The sequence below is a fragment of the Falco punctatus genome (genome assembly GCF_963210335.1).
Source record: "Falco punctatus genome assembly, chromosome: 4".
Taxonomy (NCBI): domain Eukaryota; kingdom Metazoa; phylum Chordata; class Aves; order Falconiformes; family Falconidae; genus Falco; species Falco punctatus.
Window position 1 is genome coordinate 72,979,534 of NC_137583.1, and position 21,034 is coordinate 73,000,567.

General features: G+C 39.7%; 1 protein-coding gene across 1 annotated transcript in view; it reads right to left on the bottom strand.

The window, feature by feature from the left end:
- Positions 1-19,038, bottom strand: part of STAM (signal transducing adaptor molecule) — a 36,532-nt gene extending 17,494 nt beyond the window's left edge. Inside the window, exons 1-4 of the mRNA XM_080386343.1 lie at positions 18,855-19,038; positions 7,026-7,110; positions 415-490; positions 237-332 (exon numbers count right to left, since the gene is read on the bottom strand). Of these exons, the coding sequence (XP_080242469.1) occupies positions 237-332; positions 415-490; positions 7,026-7,110; positions 18,855-18,894 (297 nt within the window). The 5' untranslated portion in view covers positions 18,895-19,038. The remainder of the gene's footprint in view (positions 1-236; positions 333-414; positions 491-7,025; positions 7,111-18,854) is intronic.
- Between the last annotated feature and the right edge of the window lie 1,996 nt (positions 19,039-21,034).

A 21,034-nucleotide genomic window follows, 5' to 3' on the forward strand; every position in this document is an offset into this window, starting at 1 on the left:
TTTGTATATTTATCAATCAACACACCACACCTCACCTCCCCCAAACAGAATACATAAGTAACCATGGCTGTGAGAAAAGACTTCCTGACACAGTCTTCCCAGTAAACTTGTATCCTTCCCCCAGCCACCAAATTTCCTATCTTCCAAAAGTAGATTCCATTCCACTTCCAGATCACCCCAATTTTCTGTCTGATTTTGCTTTTCTATGAATTATATAAATCAAATAAATACATTACCTTATTCAACACATTGCTTACTTCACTGGCAAAATCTCTTGAACAGACTTCTAAATGAAAGATTTTGCCACAATTTGATACACATGCACCTAGAAGCTAAAGACAGAAAGATTAAAACTCAGATGTTTTGCAATGTAACTTTTCACAAAGGAAAAGCACTACATAAAAAGGAACCTACTGTTAATGCTTGCATAGCAACATGGGGATCTTTATGGTTCACTCTCTTCATAATAGAACGGAGACAGTCCTTAGGCCTAAAAAAATAAAACAGATTTTAAAAAATGTAATGGAACAACACTAACTGATAGCAAGCTCTCCTAAACATCATCAGTAAATTATTTAGCAGCGTATAAGCGCAACAATAAAAAAAATACACTAGTAGCAGCTGTAGCCATATCTATCTGTAGGATTGCTAGCTTTCTTAGTTATCAAAACCTCTCAGAAAGTTACATTACCTTTTGTAGTTAGAAAGAATTACTGCAATTACTCCAGAAATGCATAAAATCCCTTACAAACAGAGAACTGTAGTTCTCTGTAGTCCATATACCTACTTCCCCAAAATTCACTCACACACATGAGCGCATTTGCTTAGGTACTGATTACCAACACCCTTTTGCTACTTTTTTAATTACATTCCTCAGAGTCTCTTTTAATCAGCAGAGGAACATTTATAAAGAAGATAAGCAATGAACCAACAAGTGCTAAAAAATTGGTAGACATTCTGTATCAAAGTTTCAAAACAATTCAACACAGAATTAATTACAGGTTTCTCCTAATGTTGCGGTAGGTAGAAACAATGTGAAAAGAGAATTTAAGAAAGTTTGAATGGGAGTTTCAGGCATAGTTTAGTGTATTAAAACCTGTGTGACTTTCTATTATTTTCTTCTGTCTTTAAAGGTGGTAGAACGCTGAGCGAGGCTGGGGTAGGACTTACCATGGGCATACAAGCATTAGCTGCCTTGAAAGTGGTTAAGTAGGGGAAGAAGAAAAAAGGTGGTAAATTTAAACTAGAAGATTTTTATGCATTTCTGGATTATTTAGAGTACCTTTTTTTTTTTTAAGCAATAGTTTTTTTTTTCTATTGAACTGATAGCCAAGAACTAACACGAAACTTAGGTATAAGTTACACCACTGCTTGGCTATACTATATTTGGCAGTGTCTACATTTTACAGAAATGTCCACCTCATATTTAGTAGTACTAATTATAGAAAATGCTGTCACACAGCAAGACGACATACCACTTAGTGTATACCTTCATATAAGCAATTATTACAAATGAAGGCTATAAGACAAGCACTGACTTTTATCTATTAATTATCCAAGACTTATCATATGTTCCCTTTAATTGAGAAAGAACACATGCTAAAATTTTCAGAAATAACTGCGCTTTTTAACCATTAATTTCTGAGGACGACATCAATGTTATAGGAGTGCAAATACAAAAAAGTGCATGTCCATTAACTGTGAAGCCAGTATTTATAGAGGTAGGATGCAGGATCAAGACCATAGCAGTTCAGAAACAGGACCATTACCCCAAGGTTTTTTTTTTATTAAGGAATCCAAAGTCTTATTAAAAAGTAATACAGTAACAAGAAAGCCTCAAAGCCAAACAATCTTCCACATGTGTCAAGTACAATTATGAAAAGGTAAAATACCAACAAGAAACCCCTCGGTAATTCACAAAAACACCTTAATAAATTTAACAAAAAAAAAAAATCTATTTGCCCCTATATTTAACAGAAATTATCAATATTTGATTGTTAATGTTTTAACATGCTCAAATGTTTAAAATAAATCTTTTGATTACATCTACAGAAAAAAAAAAAATGCTGGGCTTACCAATATTTAGTCACACAGACTAAGAATCCATATTCCAGACAGAACTGCAATCCTTATTTTTACTTCAAATTAATTAATCATAAAATTTAGTTTGTAAACTATGAGAAGCACTACGCAGAAATCAGAGGGAAGGCACACAGCCCGCAAGAACGGAATTCTGTTATTAGCCATCTTTCCAGACCATACTATACACACATTGGGCCACAGTTCTGCTCCAATGATTCTATAATCAAAATTTCAGATGCAACACAGTGAGTGGAAAAAACAATTCAGTAAGGGTAAAATAGGGCAAGCTAAGAAGCTATGGTATTATATACTAATATCTCCAGAAAACATTCACAATAAATTTCAGGTTTAGTTTTAGCGAGTAAAAATTAAGGTATTTGATTATATTTTATTTAACAAATACAAAATTAACATCAATCGGAATCTAAAAATACAACTCTGCACAGAACATTTCATATGTTTTCAGAAATTTATTGTTCATTTACAGTCCAAGGTAACTGACTGTGGGGCTCAAGATTACATAGGTGACTCAGTTTTCTTCCTTGCTCCTTCAGAAACAAGCCAGTCAAAGAGCTTCCTGGTGACCCTGTTAGACAAACATTGCAAAGACTTTGTAAAATGCTACTGAGACTGGGGGGGTGAGTGGGAGGAGGGGAATAGAAGGTAGTTTGGAAGACTATCAAGTAAGCAATTTTACTGTTCTCTCTGGTATGAACAGGCACAAAAAAACCCAAAGAAGAATCGGCTAACCAGAGTACTGACTCACTGAGGCAATGATTAATTCATAAGGAATCAGGACAAAGTTAGGCAAGCAGCAATATAGACAAACCATTTCTCAATGAAAACTTTCCAGTACCCACCCCCAACAGAGAGGGCTGCAATGAAGATTTCTATTTTATTAAGCATTGGAGTATTCTCCCAGTCACTGGCTTAATGTTTTTTTCAGCCATCGTTTTTAGTAAGTAGCTTTTCTGGACAAAAACTGAAGTTGTGATAGTTTCAAACCTAAATACTGATGTGTCTCATTAAGTTAACACAAAAGGTACAACTATCCCAAAGCCAAATGCAAACAGAATTAGACTTAGGAATGGCCAGCACTGAAGTGACAGTGGGGAGGCAGGGGCTGGGGTGCTTCATGCTGCAATACACCACATGTGGCCTTTAGTTTTTGGTTTTATCCTGCTTAATGGATCATCCAAATTTTACAATGTTATTTTACCCAGAGCTGATAAACTATAGATTCAGTTGTGCTGTGTAAGCATTTTATAACAAAGCAAAAATCTAACCTATCCTGTAGTCAGATGATTTTAAACGTCAGTCAAATACAATAAAAGTTTTTAACATAAACAAGTTTTCAATATTGCTGTAGAAAAACAGAAAAAAAGATTGCCTTTAATGGTAAAACCTTTTTTTTAATCATGTTTCGATGTTGAAAAGGCAACTTGCTCACTGAATTACCAGTACTCCCAAAAAATCTGATGCAAACAACGTAATACACAACTGCTGATCTGTATTAGTCCTTAAATTCAGAAATGAAAAAAGTGTTGTCTTTTAGACAAATTTTAGATAATCTTAAAAACCTGATGTGAAACATGCAGAAAGTATTGAGTTAATTCCATACTACATATGGCAATACTTCATATATGCCATTATAAACAAGGCATATTATTAAAAATATTACAGAATATACTGTCTTTCCAGGGTTTTCTATGAAAATTCCAGCATCAACACTAAATTAATTAAATTTTGAAACTCACAAAAAATAGAGGAAATGGTCAAAGGGAGAGATTCAGTGGAATTCTAACTTATTAAAGCCTGTTTAAATTGGTTGTATTAAGGGAAGAAAGCTAAAATGTTTAGCTATTGGTGATTCTCTGTGACTAAGGTACCGCAATGTAAAAATTAACAGTAGCAATTCTGCTACTGAACTGTAACTAATTTATCTTAAGAGAAAATGTAGGACCTTTGTAGCATAACAGGTTTCAACAGTTTCCCCAGATGCAAACAAACTGTTGGCAGATCTAAATGAGACAATGTGCCATGTAACACTGTGAGACATAAAGTGACTTAAGTCCTTCCAGTCTCCTGCTGTTTCAGGTGTAAGACATTCTGCATCTAAAATGCTGCACACATATAATGAGGCTTACAGAACAGTACAAAGAAAACCCATAAACCAGAGATTTTATAATCTAAACCTCTACCAAAAACTGCAACACACAGCTTGTATTGGACCAGAATTGGTTAAAAGGTTAAAGTAGATACCAGTTAAGACTAGCAACCTTTCCATAGGAACTTAAACTGCAGGAGAATTTCAAACACTGTGGCATATCAGATTTAAACTCCTTAATGGGGAACTTTGTCTTACTTTATCTTTCCATGGCATGACATAATACATCAAATCAAAGAAAATCCACTATCAGTAAGTTTTAACAGAATCTGAATTTAAGCAACAAGCCTATTACAAACAGGATAAATATTACAAAGGTTGAAGTCACAGCCAGGATAAAACCACTGTTTTAATAAAAAACACAACACAACAACAAAACCATACACAAATAAACAAACCCCACAAATCATAACAGAAATTCCAGCTGTCCCAGAAAAATCTAGCTGCACATTACCAGACACACTCCAGTTCTGTCTGTATTCCCAAGCAGCTGTCTCTTGCAACTTACTTACATTTAAGCATTGTTCAGTAAGTTGCTGTGAAACTAAGTCTTGCATGTGGAAATGCTTTCAGTGATTAAACAGAATACTGAAGCCTTCAATAATATTGTTACATGCTCAGCATCAACATCCACAAGGAGTAGAAATGCAGTTTTACATATGCAGATTAATATGAAACATTATTTAACTAGCCAGCTGTTACCTTAGCCACTGTTACACACAACAGCACAGAAGCCTCACTATGCTATTTATAAGTACTCCTCTAAAGACCATCTCTAATCCCAAGGAATAAGCTTATTTGCAAACCTGTCCTTTGGAACAAAAGTCCCAGGTGGGAATATGCTGTCTGGCATCTCATACTGTTTCCCGCAGTTTTACAAGGCAATCCAAGTTGTTCTCAGCGAAGCCATTCATTAAACAGCACCAATGGCAAACCTCTCTTTTTGAGGCTATTCCTTACCTGAATTGTTACAGGGAATGCTGGGAGAAGATGTATTTAAAACACTTCCAAAGCTTAATGCTACATTGAATAAAACCACTGTAAATACATTGAAATAATTCCTTTAAACTGTATTTTTTATTTGTTAACTCAAATTACACTTTATCTTTTCATGTCCAAAAAACAAGTGCGTGTATAAATTCCATGACAGAGTTCAGTAAAGAATCATTAATGGAAGCACTAGTGGCCCATGTTAAGATGTGTTTAATTTAATAACACATTTTCAATATGTACATTTATCAAAGCCCTGACATCAGAAATAGCTTCTCAAAACAAGGGGAAGAAACACAGAACCTCGTTGCTTTCTGTGACAAAGACACTGGTGGTCTGGTGGTGAGGACAAGGGAAGGGCAGTAGATGTTTTATACCTTGGTTTTAGCAAAGTTTCGACATAGAGTTGAAGCTCATATAGTTTCCTCATTACCCAATTGGTGAAATATGGGCTGGATAAAATGTTAATAAGGTGGGTGGAAAACTGGCTGGCCTCCTACGCTCAAAGAGTTGTCACCAGCGATGCAAATTCCAGCTAGTGGGCAGTAACTAGCAGGGTTCTCTGCTGGAACCAACAGTGCTTAAATGCCTTCGCTAATAACCTGAATGATGGGAGGCAGTGCACTCTCAGCAACTTTACTGACAACAGCAAACTGGAGGGGAGCAATCAATATACTGGAGGGCCGGGCTAATATCCAGAGGGGCCTGGACAGGCTGGAGAAATGGGCAGACTGGAATTCAAGTTCAACAAGAACAAGGGCAAGGTGTTGCATTTCATATGGTCTGCACCAGCAAAGGCCAGGAGGTGACCACCTAAAAAGCAGCTCTGCAAGAAAGGATCTGCAGGCCCCACTGGGTAACAGGTGTCAGCAGGGCAGCCTGGCAGCAGACAACCAAACGTATCCTGGATCAAACAAGTGGCCAGCGAAGCTAACAGGGCCAGGGAAGTGATCCTTCCCCTCTGTTCTGCACTTGTAAGAGTGTATCTGGAGTACTTGTCCAGTCTGGGGCTCCCCAGTGCAAGGGGGATATTGATGCACTGCAGGAAGTCCAGTGGAGGGCTGCCAGGATGGTCACATGCAGGGAGATGGAGAGCTGCTTTCGGATTTGAGAAGAGCGAACTAAAAGGGGACCTTACTGCTTTCTACAACTACTTAATCAGAGAATGCATAGAAGGTGCAGCCAAACTTTCTTAGAGCTGCACAGTCATAGGATAAGATGCAACAGATAAACTGGGACTGGGGAAACTGGAAGCAGAATGCAGGATTATTTATTTGTTTACCCACTGACTGTGAGGGTAGTTAAATACTGAAATGTGTGGCCCACAGAGGCTGTGGAAACTCTGATGTTGGAGGCATTCATGACTCGACACAGTCCTGAGGAACCCGATGTAATTAGACCTGTTTGAAGCTGGGGGGTTGGACTCGATGACCTCTGGAGGTCACCTCCAACCCAGATTGTGATTCTGTAAGAAAAATCCCTCATGCTATCTCCTGGGTTTACAGTGACACTGCTAAAACATATCAGTTTGTTTATTCTGTTATATTGCTGAAAAGCTGCTGAACACAAGTCCTCATTTTAACATCAGCTAGTATCTCCAAAGGAAGAATTGCAAAATGATTAAGCAGAAAATCCATACATTTTCCTTTTACTTGTAATAAATCTGAATTAAATCCGGCTGTTGCAAAATTATACAAGATAACAAAAATTTCATTCCTCTCATCTACGTATAAGACTGAAATAACAAACTTTAAAAAGTGGGGAGGAAATTTCTAAAGTCACTTACCCTGTGCGTGACTGTCCAACTTTATCACAGATGTCCAAGATGAGGCCCCAGTCTTCTGCAGTGTTCATCTCACTGGTTGCTTTCTCTGATGAATAAAGTATAAGTAAATCAAAATACAAATTTTAAAAAAATAAACAAGTAAAAGAATTTAACAGAATTCTCAACAAAGACGTCGCAATAATACCTTTCTGTATATTGCTAAATGCATGAAAAATCCTTGTATTTAATAAATTCATATATTAAAACTGTTATATCTAATTATTTTTAACTTTTGCATGTCTACTCATGGCCATGAATTTAAACTCATAAGCAAATATATATTTTAAAGTTGTTTTCCCACATAATAAAGATATACCCAGAGTATGACAAAAGTAGTATAACTATCAACAGATATTTATATTTTTTTTCATTTGGAACTATAAAAGTTTAGTAGGATATAAACAACCAAAGCTCTAGTTGGCTGCTGAGTCAGATACAACTGCATTGGCCACTTCAACAGACACTAAATTGCTGTGTCTTGCATTTCCTTTCTAGGTATTACAACTCAGCAAGGAGGATTCAACAACTCATTGATAATCACTAAACTTTTATGCCCCCATCTTCATCTCTGCTTTGGATGATATATATTGCACTCTCTCCTCAGCTATAAAGACTGCTAAACCAACGCTAATCTCATAGAAGCCACCAGCACCCCTTCTTCCAAATCTTTCGAATAGGACAAAAAGTGTCCCTGCTGAAGAGTAAAGAAATGGAGAGGGTAGGTGGAGAAGAAACTGAGCCTTACAGTGCAGCTGAACGGGAGATGATCTAAACACTGACAGATCAGATCAGGACTGGAGAGCATAAAGGAATGCACAAGCAGTTTCCATTATTCACCAAACAGGAGGAGAATGGGCACAGAACAGTACACAAACTTTGTTTTCTACCCCTGGTTCATCTAATATTCATCTCTTAATCTACAAAACACAGAATATGCCTCAACAATGAGTACGATCCCTCAGGGAATGTCTCAAACTATTCAGTTTTATGAAAGGAAGCAAAGATCTCCAATAAAAACTTCTCCGCCAGGAAAGATTATCCGTATTAGCAATTGCAAGACTGCAGAGAAGAGAAAACAAAGCAAAACATCTAATCTCCAAAAGTTACAAAGAATTATTAATGTCAGAATTGATGGCTTGTCTTTATGAATGAGTTTTTCTATCCTACAAATTTAAGTAGGTTACAGTTAATTAGTTTAATTCAGAACAAAAATGCAGAAAAGCAAAGCTTACAGTTATGTGCTCTCAAAGTATTTCTGAGGAAAAATTAAACACTGTCATATACAACTGGAATGACAGCACATCATTCGTGCTGCCTGACACAAGGAAAACAGCAAAGCAGTATAGGGAAATCCTACATAGAAGATACTTAGAATTCTATATGTTCTCTCAAAAAAATTAAGAGACCACTGCCTCCTCTCTTTAAACTGAATTGAAAAACTTATTTTATTACAAAAAATGGTCATAATCAACAAAAATATGAAAAATTCTGGGTAGACACCATGCTAACCTCTACCACTAAGATATACTAGCTGATCAACCAACCACTTTATTTTTCTTTCAGTCCACTATTGTTCCAAATCATCCTTAGGATTACTATAGCTAACAATCAGAGAAAGTCTTGATTTTTAAATCTTGTTCATAAAGGAAACACGTCAACTGTGAAGCAAAAATTGAGAGGAAAACCACAATGGCATGCTGAGTGGATTCTGCCACCTAAAAATACCAAAACTTGAGAACAAAGCAACGAGCCCGTACCCTGCTCATATCAACAATGTTTTATTACTCCAGAGTTCTGGTTCTTTAGTTGGGGATTATCTTATAAATACAAAACAGTGTGTGTGAGAGTGTGTGGGGGGGGGGGGGGGGGGAACCCCATAGCAGAACCATGCATTATACTTTTCCTGCTTGTTATTTATTGCTTCAATATAGCCAGCTCTCAGTCACCTGTAGGCAGAATACTTGTGCCACACATGGTAAGACATCTGAACTGAATGCCTTGCAAGAGCCATCCAGACCAAGCCAGTCTTCTGTAATCATAGTCCATGAGCACAGCAGCTGTACTGCTACCAAAGCCAGCCTCAACTCTGAAGCATCATAACTGCTTTTTTGAAACACAGAGCCTGAGTTGCCTACACTGCATTCCCCAAACAGAAAGCAGCTGATAAACACAGTCCAGAGACACAGAAAACAGACCACATGGAGGCAGTTTATTTCCAGGACTCCGAAGTTTCAGTTCATTGCCGGTTCTGCTGGAGCTGGACCAGCTCCAGTCAAAGTGTGCCTGCACGGTGCTCTCCACAGCATTAAGCTCCTGCCAGGCTCAGAGCTCACAAGCAACCTTGCAAACCCACACTGTTCACTCATACTTAGTGCTGTACCTTGGTTAGCACATCCTTCAGCAAAGCGCTAAGCAATCCAATGGAACTGAAATTTTGGCCTTTTCCATTATTCTACACAACAGACAGTTGTCTGTACTTCTGGCAACAATTGATCCTTCTTTCCTCACAATGGCATCAGAAAGAAATGGCACGGCAATCGGTTATGTCTTCTACAAACCAAAAAGTAAACTAACACATGCTTAATGTTTTAAGATATTACCAAACTATGGTTTATGCTAATTTAAATAGTTTGGCTAAAACTACAAATAAGTTGGTGATTGATGAAATCCCTGATCCATATCAGCCACACCAATTACAACCTTTATTTTAATTCTCAATAAGATTATTTTGCTAATTTATCCATAAGTAAGAGTTTTCTATCATGGCTACATTCCTTCATGGAAGTTGAATTTAGTCCTGTCTAAAAACTGCCATTTGCTTTCAACACCCTTCCCCTTTTTAGTTAGGATATTTCCTCCACCAACACACACTAGATAGATGTGATTGTATTTGAAGTTCCCTATTGCATACTAAACACAACTGTAGTTGATGATTTTAGGACAGAAGCAGCAAACTTTTCTCAGAACTAGATAGAACTGAAATGCAGTTCCATTGTGTACTTCTGTCTTCTGTAGTAACAAGCATCCATTAATTCCCTTGGATAATAAAGTTAATGTAAGACATGAGAAAAAAAAATTGTCTCTAGAGTTTTAGTCAAATTCTGTCTCAGACAAGGGCAGTTAAAAGTTAACAGCATACTGTGAATGTTAGCAGTACACTATCTGACATTGACTGTCCACAAAAAAGGCCACTATCTCTGTCAGAGCATTAGCAAGCAACTATCACCTTTCACCACTCTGGGAACAGAGGCAAAGATCCTTTGACAAAATTCCTATGTTGCATCACTGTTTTGTAGACAAAAATATGACTTAAAGCTACTTAAATTAAATTACTTACACTATTATCACTTAAATCCACAAATGCTCTCTCTCCTAACTTAAGGCACGCATTCACAGCCAAAACTACCTACGTGCCAAAAAAACCTCTGTGCCTTCAATATTTGCTTACCCTAACAGCTGGCACTCTACCAGCCTTCAGGTACAGTTCACATGTCACTGTCAGGCTCTATCTTAGTACCAAATGGACTGATAGAGAAGGAAAACCAGACATTTGTATTTGAAGTCCTAGGTTAGGTTAGCACAGCAGACAGAAGATGGCTTAAACAAGAAGTGTTCGTTCTCTGTCTCTGATCAAAAATAATTCTGCCATAGCAATATGAAAACTTACTTCAGACCCTATTCTCTCCACCTCACCATTGCTACAAAGTCTTATTCAACTTAGTGAATGCCAAACCAGGATGAGGTAACATTTCAGACTTTACCAAAAGAACTTTTAAAGACAGCACTGGCTCCTTCATGAAATCCGTGTTATTTAAAACTTGTTAATGATACGTCAAACACAAAGGAACATAGGCCTATATGACACAGAGGTATACATGATTGAACTGGGTCTCTAGTTTTCCAGAACAGCTCTCTCCCATAAAGCTGTATTGCTCAAATTCAAGACATCGTTCTCCTAGCACAAGCAAGACCTACAAATTAACATAGTAACTTTAACAAGTGCAAGACTACAGAATCTTACATCCCCTCAGATTGTAATGAGTTGTTTTTACAACTCTGCTTTTTCTCCTTTTTATTTTTCCCTTTCATTACAGGTCTTCAATTTTTACCATTATTTTTCTAGGAGTTATTTAAAATTCTTTTCTTACAATTAATTCCACAAAGACAGACAAAGTCGTACACACCATCATTTCGGAGGAAAAGAATACTTAGAACTATGGCTTCTTTGGACGACACCAACAATTGTGCACAATATGAGTGCCTTTCTAAATAAGTTCAACAGTTTATTTAATTCCTAAAACAAAAGCAAGACACACAAAACCAATATATCACATTTTTCAGCCACTTTGCAAGGCACAGAACATGGGATCCCTAGGCTTCTCCCTTCAAACTACTTCTGTACTCAGAGCACGAACCATAATGAGCCAGACCGATTCCACCTGCCCAACGTTCAGTCTTCTGAAGAAGAAGATGCCTAGTAAAACCATATAAAACAATGAGGCAAGCATTAGTTGTACTTCCCTACAACACACCTTTCAGCAACCAACAATTCATGGTTTCGTAACTCCTGAGTCAGAAATGGTGCTTCAACCGCATAAACATAATCATAAATGACATATAAAACAAATAATTAAGAAAGTGTTCCAAAGCAAAATGCATCTCCTCTGACAGAAATCTCAGCTGTATCTGTACCTTCAGAATTTCTCAATAAGTTCTAGAACATAATCTCCTTCAAGTAAAATATCTAGATGCTGAAATCATACTTCCAAACATCTATGGGTTTTTTTTTCAACTAATCCTCTGAATAAGATTCATCCAAACCTGAACATCATCTGCCTTCTGAAGAAAACACCATTATTCTGTAGGAATACCATCCAATCTCACTAATATACTGTACCAAAAATGCAGAAGACTACATTACACCTAGTGATCAAAAGCCAGGCCAGAAAGACCTAATTATATGAGTTACATTACTTTGGTTGTGGTGAAAGTACACATGCCTCTTGCATGGGCTCTTTTTGGTTATCTAAATAAACAGGTCTCTCCTTGTGTTGTAAAGTTCATTAATTTTGTTGAGATCCCATTTCCCTCCAATTTACACAAATCTGAAGGGTCTTGGCGCATCAATAAAATTCTGTTTTCTCCTGTGGGTTTGTGCATTATTCAGAAATTATAACCAAAGCAAAAATATTTGCACTGTGATTGTATTTGAAGTTCCCTATTGCATACTAAACACAACTGTAGTTGATGATTTTAGGACAGAAGCAGCAAACTTTTCTCAGAAGAAAACATAATTTCCTAATAATTCATAACTGTCCTGAAAGAAATTTATCACCAGATGTATAAAGTACTATTAAACAGAAGAACTGCAGTACATGCTGAAAAAATCCACTGCCAGACTTAGTGGTTGACTGTTTAGGTGCTGTTAAGTAAAATATAAATATTGCCCCAGATTTTCCATGCAAACATGTGCTAGTCACTTGATTTCTCTGCCTCAGTTCTGCATTTTAACAAAAGCATTTTACTGCCTTATTAGAATTCCGCAAGAGTAAATACTCTCATCAATGTTCAGATACTGCATTGAATGGCATGATGCATTTTTAGAGGGAAGTTGTGGCAGGTTTGAGCTTCCTAAGCTTTAGATTTTACTGAAATTTAGTTTAATAAAAAATTCCAAACTTAGAACAGAGCTATTTTTCAACTACAAAGTCTCAAAGATGTTAAAACTGCCTAGAATTTCAAGAAGTAACAAAAACAGATCAAAACACCCCCAAAGCCAACACTTAAAATGTACATAATTTGAAGCAGTTAAAACAAATATGAGTTAAAAACTACCAGAATATTTTACTAAACTAAGGTTTTTAACGATTCTAGTTGATATTTGCTCTAACTCCAATCATGGACATAACTCAAGTTCTCCAGTTCCGCATCTCTAAAAAGAAATACTGACTTTCTCAATAATTGAAGTTACAAAGAAAAGAATGGCTACAGAAAGACTTCCAAAGAATGGCTACAGAAAGCCTTCACTCAGAAACTAGAATTACAACCAGTTTCTAGCATGATTTTTAAAATCCTCAAAAATCCGTTATATCAATGTAAACACCACAGAATTAACAAAATATTCAACGCTCCCTTTCCTCCCCATCTCCCTAGTCTTTTCTTCCCAAAGCTAAATAAATAACTTGCCTCCTCTCTATATAAATGCAAATACTAAAATTCCAAAGCATTGTAAATACATAAATGTAACTACTTCATCTCTTCAATATAGTTTAAATAGTCCTGAAAGACTGAAGCTGATGGCGAATTACTCCTTCTTTTTGCAGTCACTCACCAAGAAATTCTGATTATATACCAATCCACATCACTGAAGTTAAAAGTAATTATTTTTGTTCTTTTTGTCTGTCAAATAAAATGAACAAATGCATTTCTTGGCCCACTCTACAAAAAACATCACTTTAATATTAAACTAATCTGCATTTCACTAGCATGCTCAGAACCGTACAGAAGAATATGTCCAACTAGGTTCCATTTAGACAAGGCTGAAAATAACCTCTAACAGGCCATGCCACCAAAGAAAGAAACTAGAATTCCTCATTGAAGCATTAACTTCAGTAAACCTATTAACCAGCTTCTGCAGTTTAATATCCCCATTTACAGTATTCCTAAAAAGCCCTAAAAATGGGAGCACTTGTAGAAGGTGTCCTATGAAAGCACTGCCAGCTGATCCAAGGCAAAGCAAGCAGCAGTGACTGAGCTGACGTGAGGCCACCTTAACTCACTCCTTCAGAAGACTAGGTAGGATCTTACCATGCATGAGGCAGTCTAGCCAAGACAGACATCACTCAACTCAGTAAGCCAAGCAGAATGAGTACAAAAGAACTCAAGATGTGGTAAGACAATGCTGAAAACACTAAGACAAGCTGGGCAAAAATAATTTATCTGTTTAAATATCTCATGCAAGCCCTAACAAATCCACAGAACTCAAACTACCTTTTGACCAGAAATACTACAACAGAGCAGGAAGGTGAGCATGTTAGAGATTTATGAGAATGATGATTACTCTGTAAACAAGGTGTATCACAGGCATGTTATACTAAAATATGGTGCCAGGATCTACTTGCAGGGACCCACAAACCAAGTCATAATAGGAGCAGCATTTCAGAAGGAAAATCAGTAAGAGACTTATTCACATCAAATATACAGCGTTATTTTTATCAGCTAGAGGAACAGATTTTACATGTTGGAAAACTACTTTTGATTCTTCTGAATTTTGATATTATAATGCACACTGTCACAGCTGAAATGAGGGGAAGCACTTCAAACGACAGCTCTTCCCTGGGAAAAAAGAAAAAGAATTACCAGGAAAGTAGTCCACAAAAACTCCTTTTGCCTATGGAACATACCACGTTGGCTTCAAATTGCCCAGCTGAACTCAGAGTCTGGTGATTCATTTGCAGAAGGAGATACTGAAAAGGATTTTTTTGTTGGCTGTTATAAGGAAGGGGTGTTCTGCTCATTTTTATCCTGTCATCGTTGCCATTTTTCACTAAGAACATACACCAAAGGTATCTTAAGTGAGTTCTTGATTTTCATAAACTGAAAAGGAAGGTGGCTATAGCTCCTTTCCCTCATATTTTCTACTCAGCCTCCCTGTTAGCTCACAGTTAATGTCCTTCTGCCTAAAACAATGTTAAGAAAAGCAGCAGGCCAACTAGAGCAAAAATGTGCCAGCCTCATGACAAGCTGAACCAAACCTTGGAATTCATCTTCCCTTGCAGCCCAAAAGTTCACTCACAGTCTGCAGTCAAGAATCACCTCTGCAACAGTTTTCCCTCCTCTGGCCCAAACAGAGAAAAGCCCAGCTCAGAGAAGCATGATGGTTTTGAAGATGTTGACTAACCAAGGGGATAAATCTAAAGAATAATGACTTTAAAAAGCAAGAGTATTTTAGTACAAGACATTGCAGGATGGAGAGCATGGTCAAAACATTTCTTACATTGTAATAACATCAAACTAGACACTAATCATATGTACAATCATATGCAATTCATGTATATTATTAAATACCTAAAGAGTTGTAAGAATAAATTGATCAGTAACTGCTATAGTTAACAAAATGTGGGAAAAAAACATTACAATTCGCATCAGGTTGACAACCCTACTACACTACTAAACTACCCGCTTAATTTCTTATTACTGTAAATAGTAAGCCTGAATCTTTCCTTTCTTCCCACTCCTGTGGTGCCTCAAACCATTACACCAACTACACTGAGAGTCAGATTAACATGCAAAGCAAATGCAAGAAGTGCCTTCATCCCTTACTGTGCATAAGGGAGAAAAATCATGCAAAACCCCCATGTTCTTTAAATACCTCCTATTAATATCATGTGTGATTTTATGACAACTCATACCAGAACCTGTATTTATCGCAGCTTATAAGACTTCAGAAATAATAAGCTTAACAGCAGGGAGTAAAAAGTTCTTCCAGTTTTCTACAATACAGATTAAGTTTACAATGCTTGACATGAAGCTAAAGTATGCACTACATTAAGCCCAGAGTTACAGATTTTAGTTTGGAGATAACATCTAAATGACACTTCAGAACTGCTTTAGCAGTTAAGTTCTTCATCAAACCTAGCCCAACCACCACTGCACTACCAATTAGCCTGTCATGACAGATTAGTAGACAGTCTTTTGGTTCTTAAAGCACATTTCACCATTATTTTGCTTGCATCAAACCTACAGGTAAACCTGCATTTCTCAGGAACAATTCTCTGGGAGTAATTTTATGATTGAGTTTGTGAAATACAGCAGAAACAGACTTCCCACCAGCCTAATCACACCATTAATTCTAACCCCTTAAATGGAGGATTAGAGACTCTTAATTATAATCACAGCAGTCCAGCGTCTTGAAGGTTTTTTCTTTTGTTAAATTCCAATATTGTGTTCCTTAGCTGGACACAGTACCCAAGGTTCCCAGACTTGACTGTGAAAATCCAAACTACCTTGTGTCACCACTGATTAGGACCCCTTCCTGTTGAAACATGACTAAAATGGTAAAAAGAGGGTTCAGAAAACAAAAAGTATTTGGGCTTCATCCAGACATTTGAACTATTTGAAGATGACAATGGCCTATTTCCTCAAATGTCTGGGCAGCTTAAAGCATTCTTTAATATTATTAGTTTAACAGTAGTCTTAAACAACATTCTTTTGCCAACCACACCTAAAGAAGAGGTGCACCCCTCAAAATCTCTGTACAAAGTTGACACTAAATGGTAATCTATTATGGATGACCAGGTTCCACAGCAGGAGTATGCTAACTGGACTAGCCAAATGTTGATGACTGGCCAGACAAACTGAGAAATTTCTCCTTCTGAACTTAGAGATACTTACGTTCCTGAAAAGAATGGAAAACAACCTAGTTCTAGATGTGTTCTCTGCAATCCATCATCCTAAATGGTTCCAAAATCATTTACAATTATTACGCAGTACTGACTAGCTGTCCAGTAGACAAGAATGCACAGCTATCACAGCAATACCATCAGCTACACCAATGTCCAAATTCATATGAAATTAAGAATAGCTTTTGACTGCCTTCCTGCTTCAGGAATCTCATTTTTCAAAAGAAAAAAATTTTGCTGAGCAAGAACAAAAGCAGAGCACTCCACTTTCATTCTGAGAAAAGAATAGGAAAATAACACTACTGCTTGACAACTGTTTTAAGTTTCCCGAGAACAGGAGAGCTTACTTTACAGCTGACGTTATCTTATGAAGCCTGCCAAGAAGTTCATCCAGATAATAGCACATTCTCATGGGGCCTTGGGGAAGAAGGGCCCAGGGACACTTTCCAGGAGACTTCATAATTCCCATTTCCCTGGCACAAATCCAGTTAAGTGATGGATAAAAGCAGCAGGCTCCTGTAAGTAGGCTGCCACCAACTGAACAGCCAGCTGCTCCTTTGGTCTCTCTCAGGACACCATGGAAGGGGCCAACAGAAAGAAGCCATGTCTACTGGTGTAAGTTAGCCCATTGCCCATTGTCTGCTTTTCCAAGAACAATCTGGGATTGAGTGTTTATTTCCCTGTGCTCATACACTATACAGACTAATGCTTTTATCTACAGGTGATCATATTAGGCAAGTGCAGTAGGTAGGATGCTGGCATCCTCTGCACCTGGAAAACAGCAACCAAACTACCAAAGTAACAGTTGGGTACTATTACCCTGCATTATGAAACTTAAAGTGCTGACAAACACCTCTATCAGACTTCGCTCTAAAGAAACACATTCAAGCAGTCTGATCTTCACTGCTACACAGTGGCCTCAGGAAGTAAAAAAAGTGAACATTTGCCAGAACCTCCGCTATCACTTTTTAATCTTCTTAGTTCAAATAATTCTCATGTATAATATTAGCAATGTTTCAGTCCTCTAATGGTCCATGGAAAACTGGCAAACAGTTCAATGTCTTCCTCATTTTCAACTGCCAGATTATACTAGAAGACAGAGAAACAATTAGGAAAAATTCTTTACCACTTCTCAAAATAAGTCATTGTCAATTTTGCCATCAAGAAAATCACAAATTGAAGAGTGGTCTTCAGCGGAAAATTGTTCTTAACTGTTCAAAATGAGAAGAAAAGCAAGCTATGCTTTATTAAGATGCAACAGACTAAGAATTCCTGATAACATGCAGACTTTATGTCACAGTCCTTCCTTCATGCACTAACCCTCCCCCCTGAAAAGATACATGCTTTTCAGTTTTTGAGTTTTCTTTTGAAGAGCAATTAAATTTGAACTCAGAATTCTAAGGTCAGATAAACATTAAGAAAGAACCAATGTATTTGTAGTTGAAAGCTACAGCAAGTATAAGGCTACTAAATAAATTTGTTCCAAGAGACATATACAGTGTTATACTGCTGTAAAAAAAATAATCTAGGGTGGGTGTAGGGGGTACCTATCTGCATACGAGAAACAGTCCCTTTGTATTTTGCTGTTCCCCACACAAAGCTTATCGCTCTGATGTGAAACAAACAGCAGCAGGTAGGTGACGAACCTTATTACACAATCACAAATCAGACAAGCAAAACGAATTTTTAACTGCCTATATGTTATTTCACCTTCAGTTTGGACACATCAGCATTAATCACAATTTTTGTCAAGCAAAAGCCAGACATTCCCTCTCCATCTAGTTTGGCCTTGGAACAAGCAAGGTGGGGATGAAACCTGATCACACAGCATGTCAAGTTTCACTTGAAAGGAAAAAAGAAAGCTCCCACAGGAATTCACTTTAAACCACTGCACACAAAACGCTTTGACAATTTTATCCTGTCTGCGAAGCAATAGCAGATGGTGCTTTTTACTTTTCATCCTTCCAGCAACACTCCACGTAGGCATTTCTCACTACTTGTTTTGCTACACTGCAACGTTACTTCTGCGAAGCAGGCCGGCCTGCCTCCCGCGGGCATCCCCGCGCCCGCCCCCCGCCCGCAGCCCCGCGGGGCCAGGCAGGGCCCGCCGCCGCCCCGGGCTGTCACCGACCAGGCCGCAGCCACCGCCGCTCGCTGCCCGGAGGCGCCCCCGGCCCTGCCGCTCCCCCCGCACCGTGACCGCCGGCCGGGCCGGGCCGCCCATGCGCCGCCGCCACCGGCGAGGCCGGGCGGGCGCCAGCGAGCCCGGCAGCGGGGCTGGGCGGGGAGCGGGCCGGCGGCCGCGGGGTCGGAGGGAAGGCCGGCCACGGGTTACCCCAGGGGAGGCCGGGACGGAAGGCCGGGCCGGGGCGCCACAGCAGCCACTCACCCACATCCTGGTCGAAGGGGTTGGTGGCGAAGAGCGGCATCGCGGGGCGGGGGGCGCGGCGCGGCCACCCCTCCGGGCAGCGCGGCGGCGGAACGAGAAGCCCTCGGCGGCGGCGGCCGTGGCGGCAGCGGCTCCTCCTCCCGCCCGGGGTCCCTCCGCCGCCGCCTCCTCCCAGGGCCGGGGAGCCGGCCCCCCGCGCGCAGCATGCTGGGAAACCGGGGCTGGCCCCGCCGCGGGCCCGGCCCCAGCCCCAGCCCCCGGCCCGGCCCGGCGCGGCACCCGGGGAGCGGAGCGCGGCGGCCGGGACGGCGCCTCGGGCCCTCTCCGCAGGCACCCGCGGCCCGAGCCGGGCTCGGCAGGTGGGTGGGCGGGCGCCCCTCCTGACCTGGCCCGGCCCGGCCCGGCCTCGCCCGCCGCCCGGCCCCTGCAGGCAGCGGCCCCAGCGCGCCCCGCCGCCCCAGGCCAGGCAGCTTAGGGCCGGTAGAGCGGCTGGAAGCGGGGGGTTATTTCATTTAGTTCTGCTGAGCTCTTCCGTGCCCCTCTAGGCAGGAGGTGGGTCGGTTTCGTGCTCAGGCACGTTCACTCCCTATACAAAATTTTCAGAGCTTCCCTATATGTCGGGCTGGGTCTTTCCATTGTTAATGCCATCATGCTTCTGGAGCCGATGGCCTGCCAGCGAAGGTGCTGGGGGTGGTTATGACAGCGTCTTTGGCAGCGTGGCATGGGAGTCTTATCACTGCTCCACCGTTAGATCTGCCGAGATCAGTAGCTCTCAGTTGTTCACAGGGCCTTGCATACCCTGTGGCCTTTGGTGCACAGTCGTGTCTTGCTGCTTCTTTTCACACAAGTATCTTGTTGGCTTCAGTTGGGTTTGTCCCACGGTAACAATTTTGACTCATAGGATATGACACGTTCTGCCTATACCTGCTGTTGCATAAAACTCAAGTAGTTATCCTTAATTACTCTCAACTAGTTGGATTGCAAATTAAGCAAAAAAGGGCACAGGCACGTATGTGAGGCAAGAGTCATAGCCATCTCAAAGAGCAATAAGGGCATGTCACAGGAGTGCAAACAAGAAATTAAAAGGACAGTACTACTGTTTGTGGTGCAGAAACACTAGATGCAATCAATAGCACTAACCATGCTCAATAATGAATGTGATTGCATGCATTAGGCAAACTTCTGACACATCAAATGAAAAGTGCACACAAGCCTCTTCCCATAGGGATATTCAGTCACTAGGCACTTCCTTATTTTACTAAAATTTATTCCACGATCTCGAGTTCTTCTTTCCCTATCTACAACAACTATTTTCAGCAGCGGATGCAGGTCAGCATTGATCTACTGCTTAGGACTGACTACTTTTAAGGAATTGCATGTCTGCTTTAGATTCCGCCTGATTTCCGCGACATCTGCTAGATATTCTCAGAGGATGCTTTACCTCCTCACCATTCATCATCCCCCATTATGTTCACAAAAGACATATGGTAGATGTTCTCAAAGCCTGTTTTATTCCACGCCTTTTCATCCCTTCCCTCTAATGGGTTTCAAAATGAATGGTAAGAATTGTTTAAAAACAGGCAGAACTTTTATGCAGTAGTCCTGCAGTAAGAGCAAACACAAGAGTTGTGGGGAACTGGGGTTTCAGCCTGGTCTTCAGCCTGAAAGGATTCCAGCCCAACCTTAACTCTTAGGCAACACTCTACTCCGCATTTTGAAAAAAGTAGTCAATACTCAGGTTGCATCTTAAGGCTCTGCAGTCATGGCTCATGTTTTGTTTCTCTTAACATTTTTTTTCTGTTGAAATCGGTGTGAAGTACAAGAGTCCTTTGGATACTCTGTATTTTATTGTATCTCCCTCTTTTTCCCTGTGCCAGGGCTCTGGCATTCTTCCATGGCACAGCAATGCGTAGTGGTTAGAGCACTCTCCCACAAAGCTTGGGGTTTGGCCTGGCAGACATGGATGGCTACAGAAACCAGCTTTTCCACCTCATGTATGAGTAGTATAATAAGTACACTATTGAAAAAAAGGCTTGTTGAGCTCCTTTTGTTGAATGTAGTTCAAAACATTTGTATTATTTCCTGCTGCATTTGAGCCATTTCAAATGGTTCAAACTTGTGCTGCCTAAATTAGCAGTCTAAAAGCAAGGATTCAAGTTGAAAGGTACAGTCTCAAATTG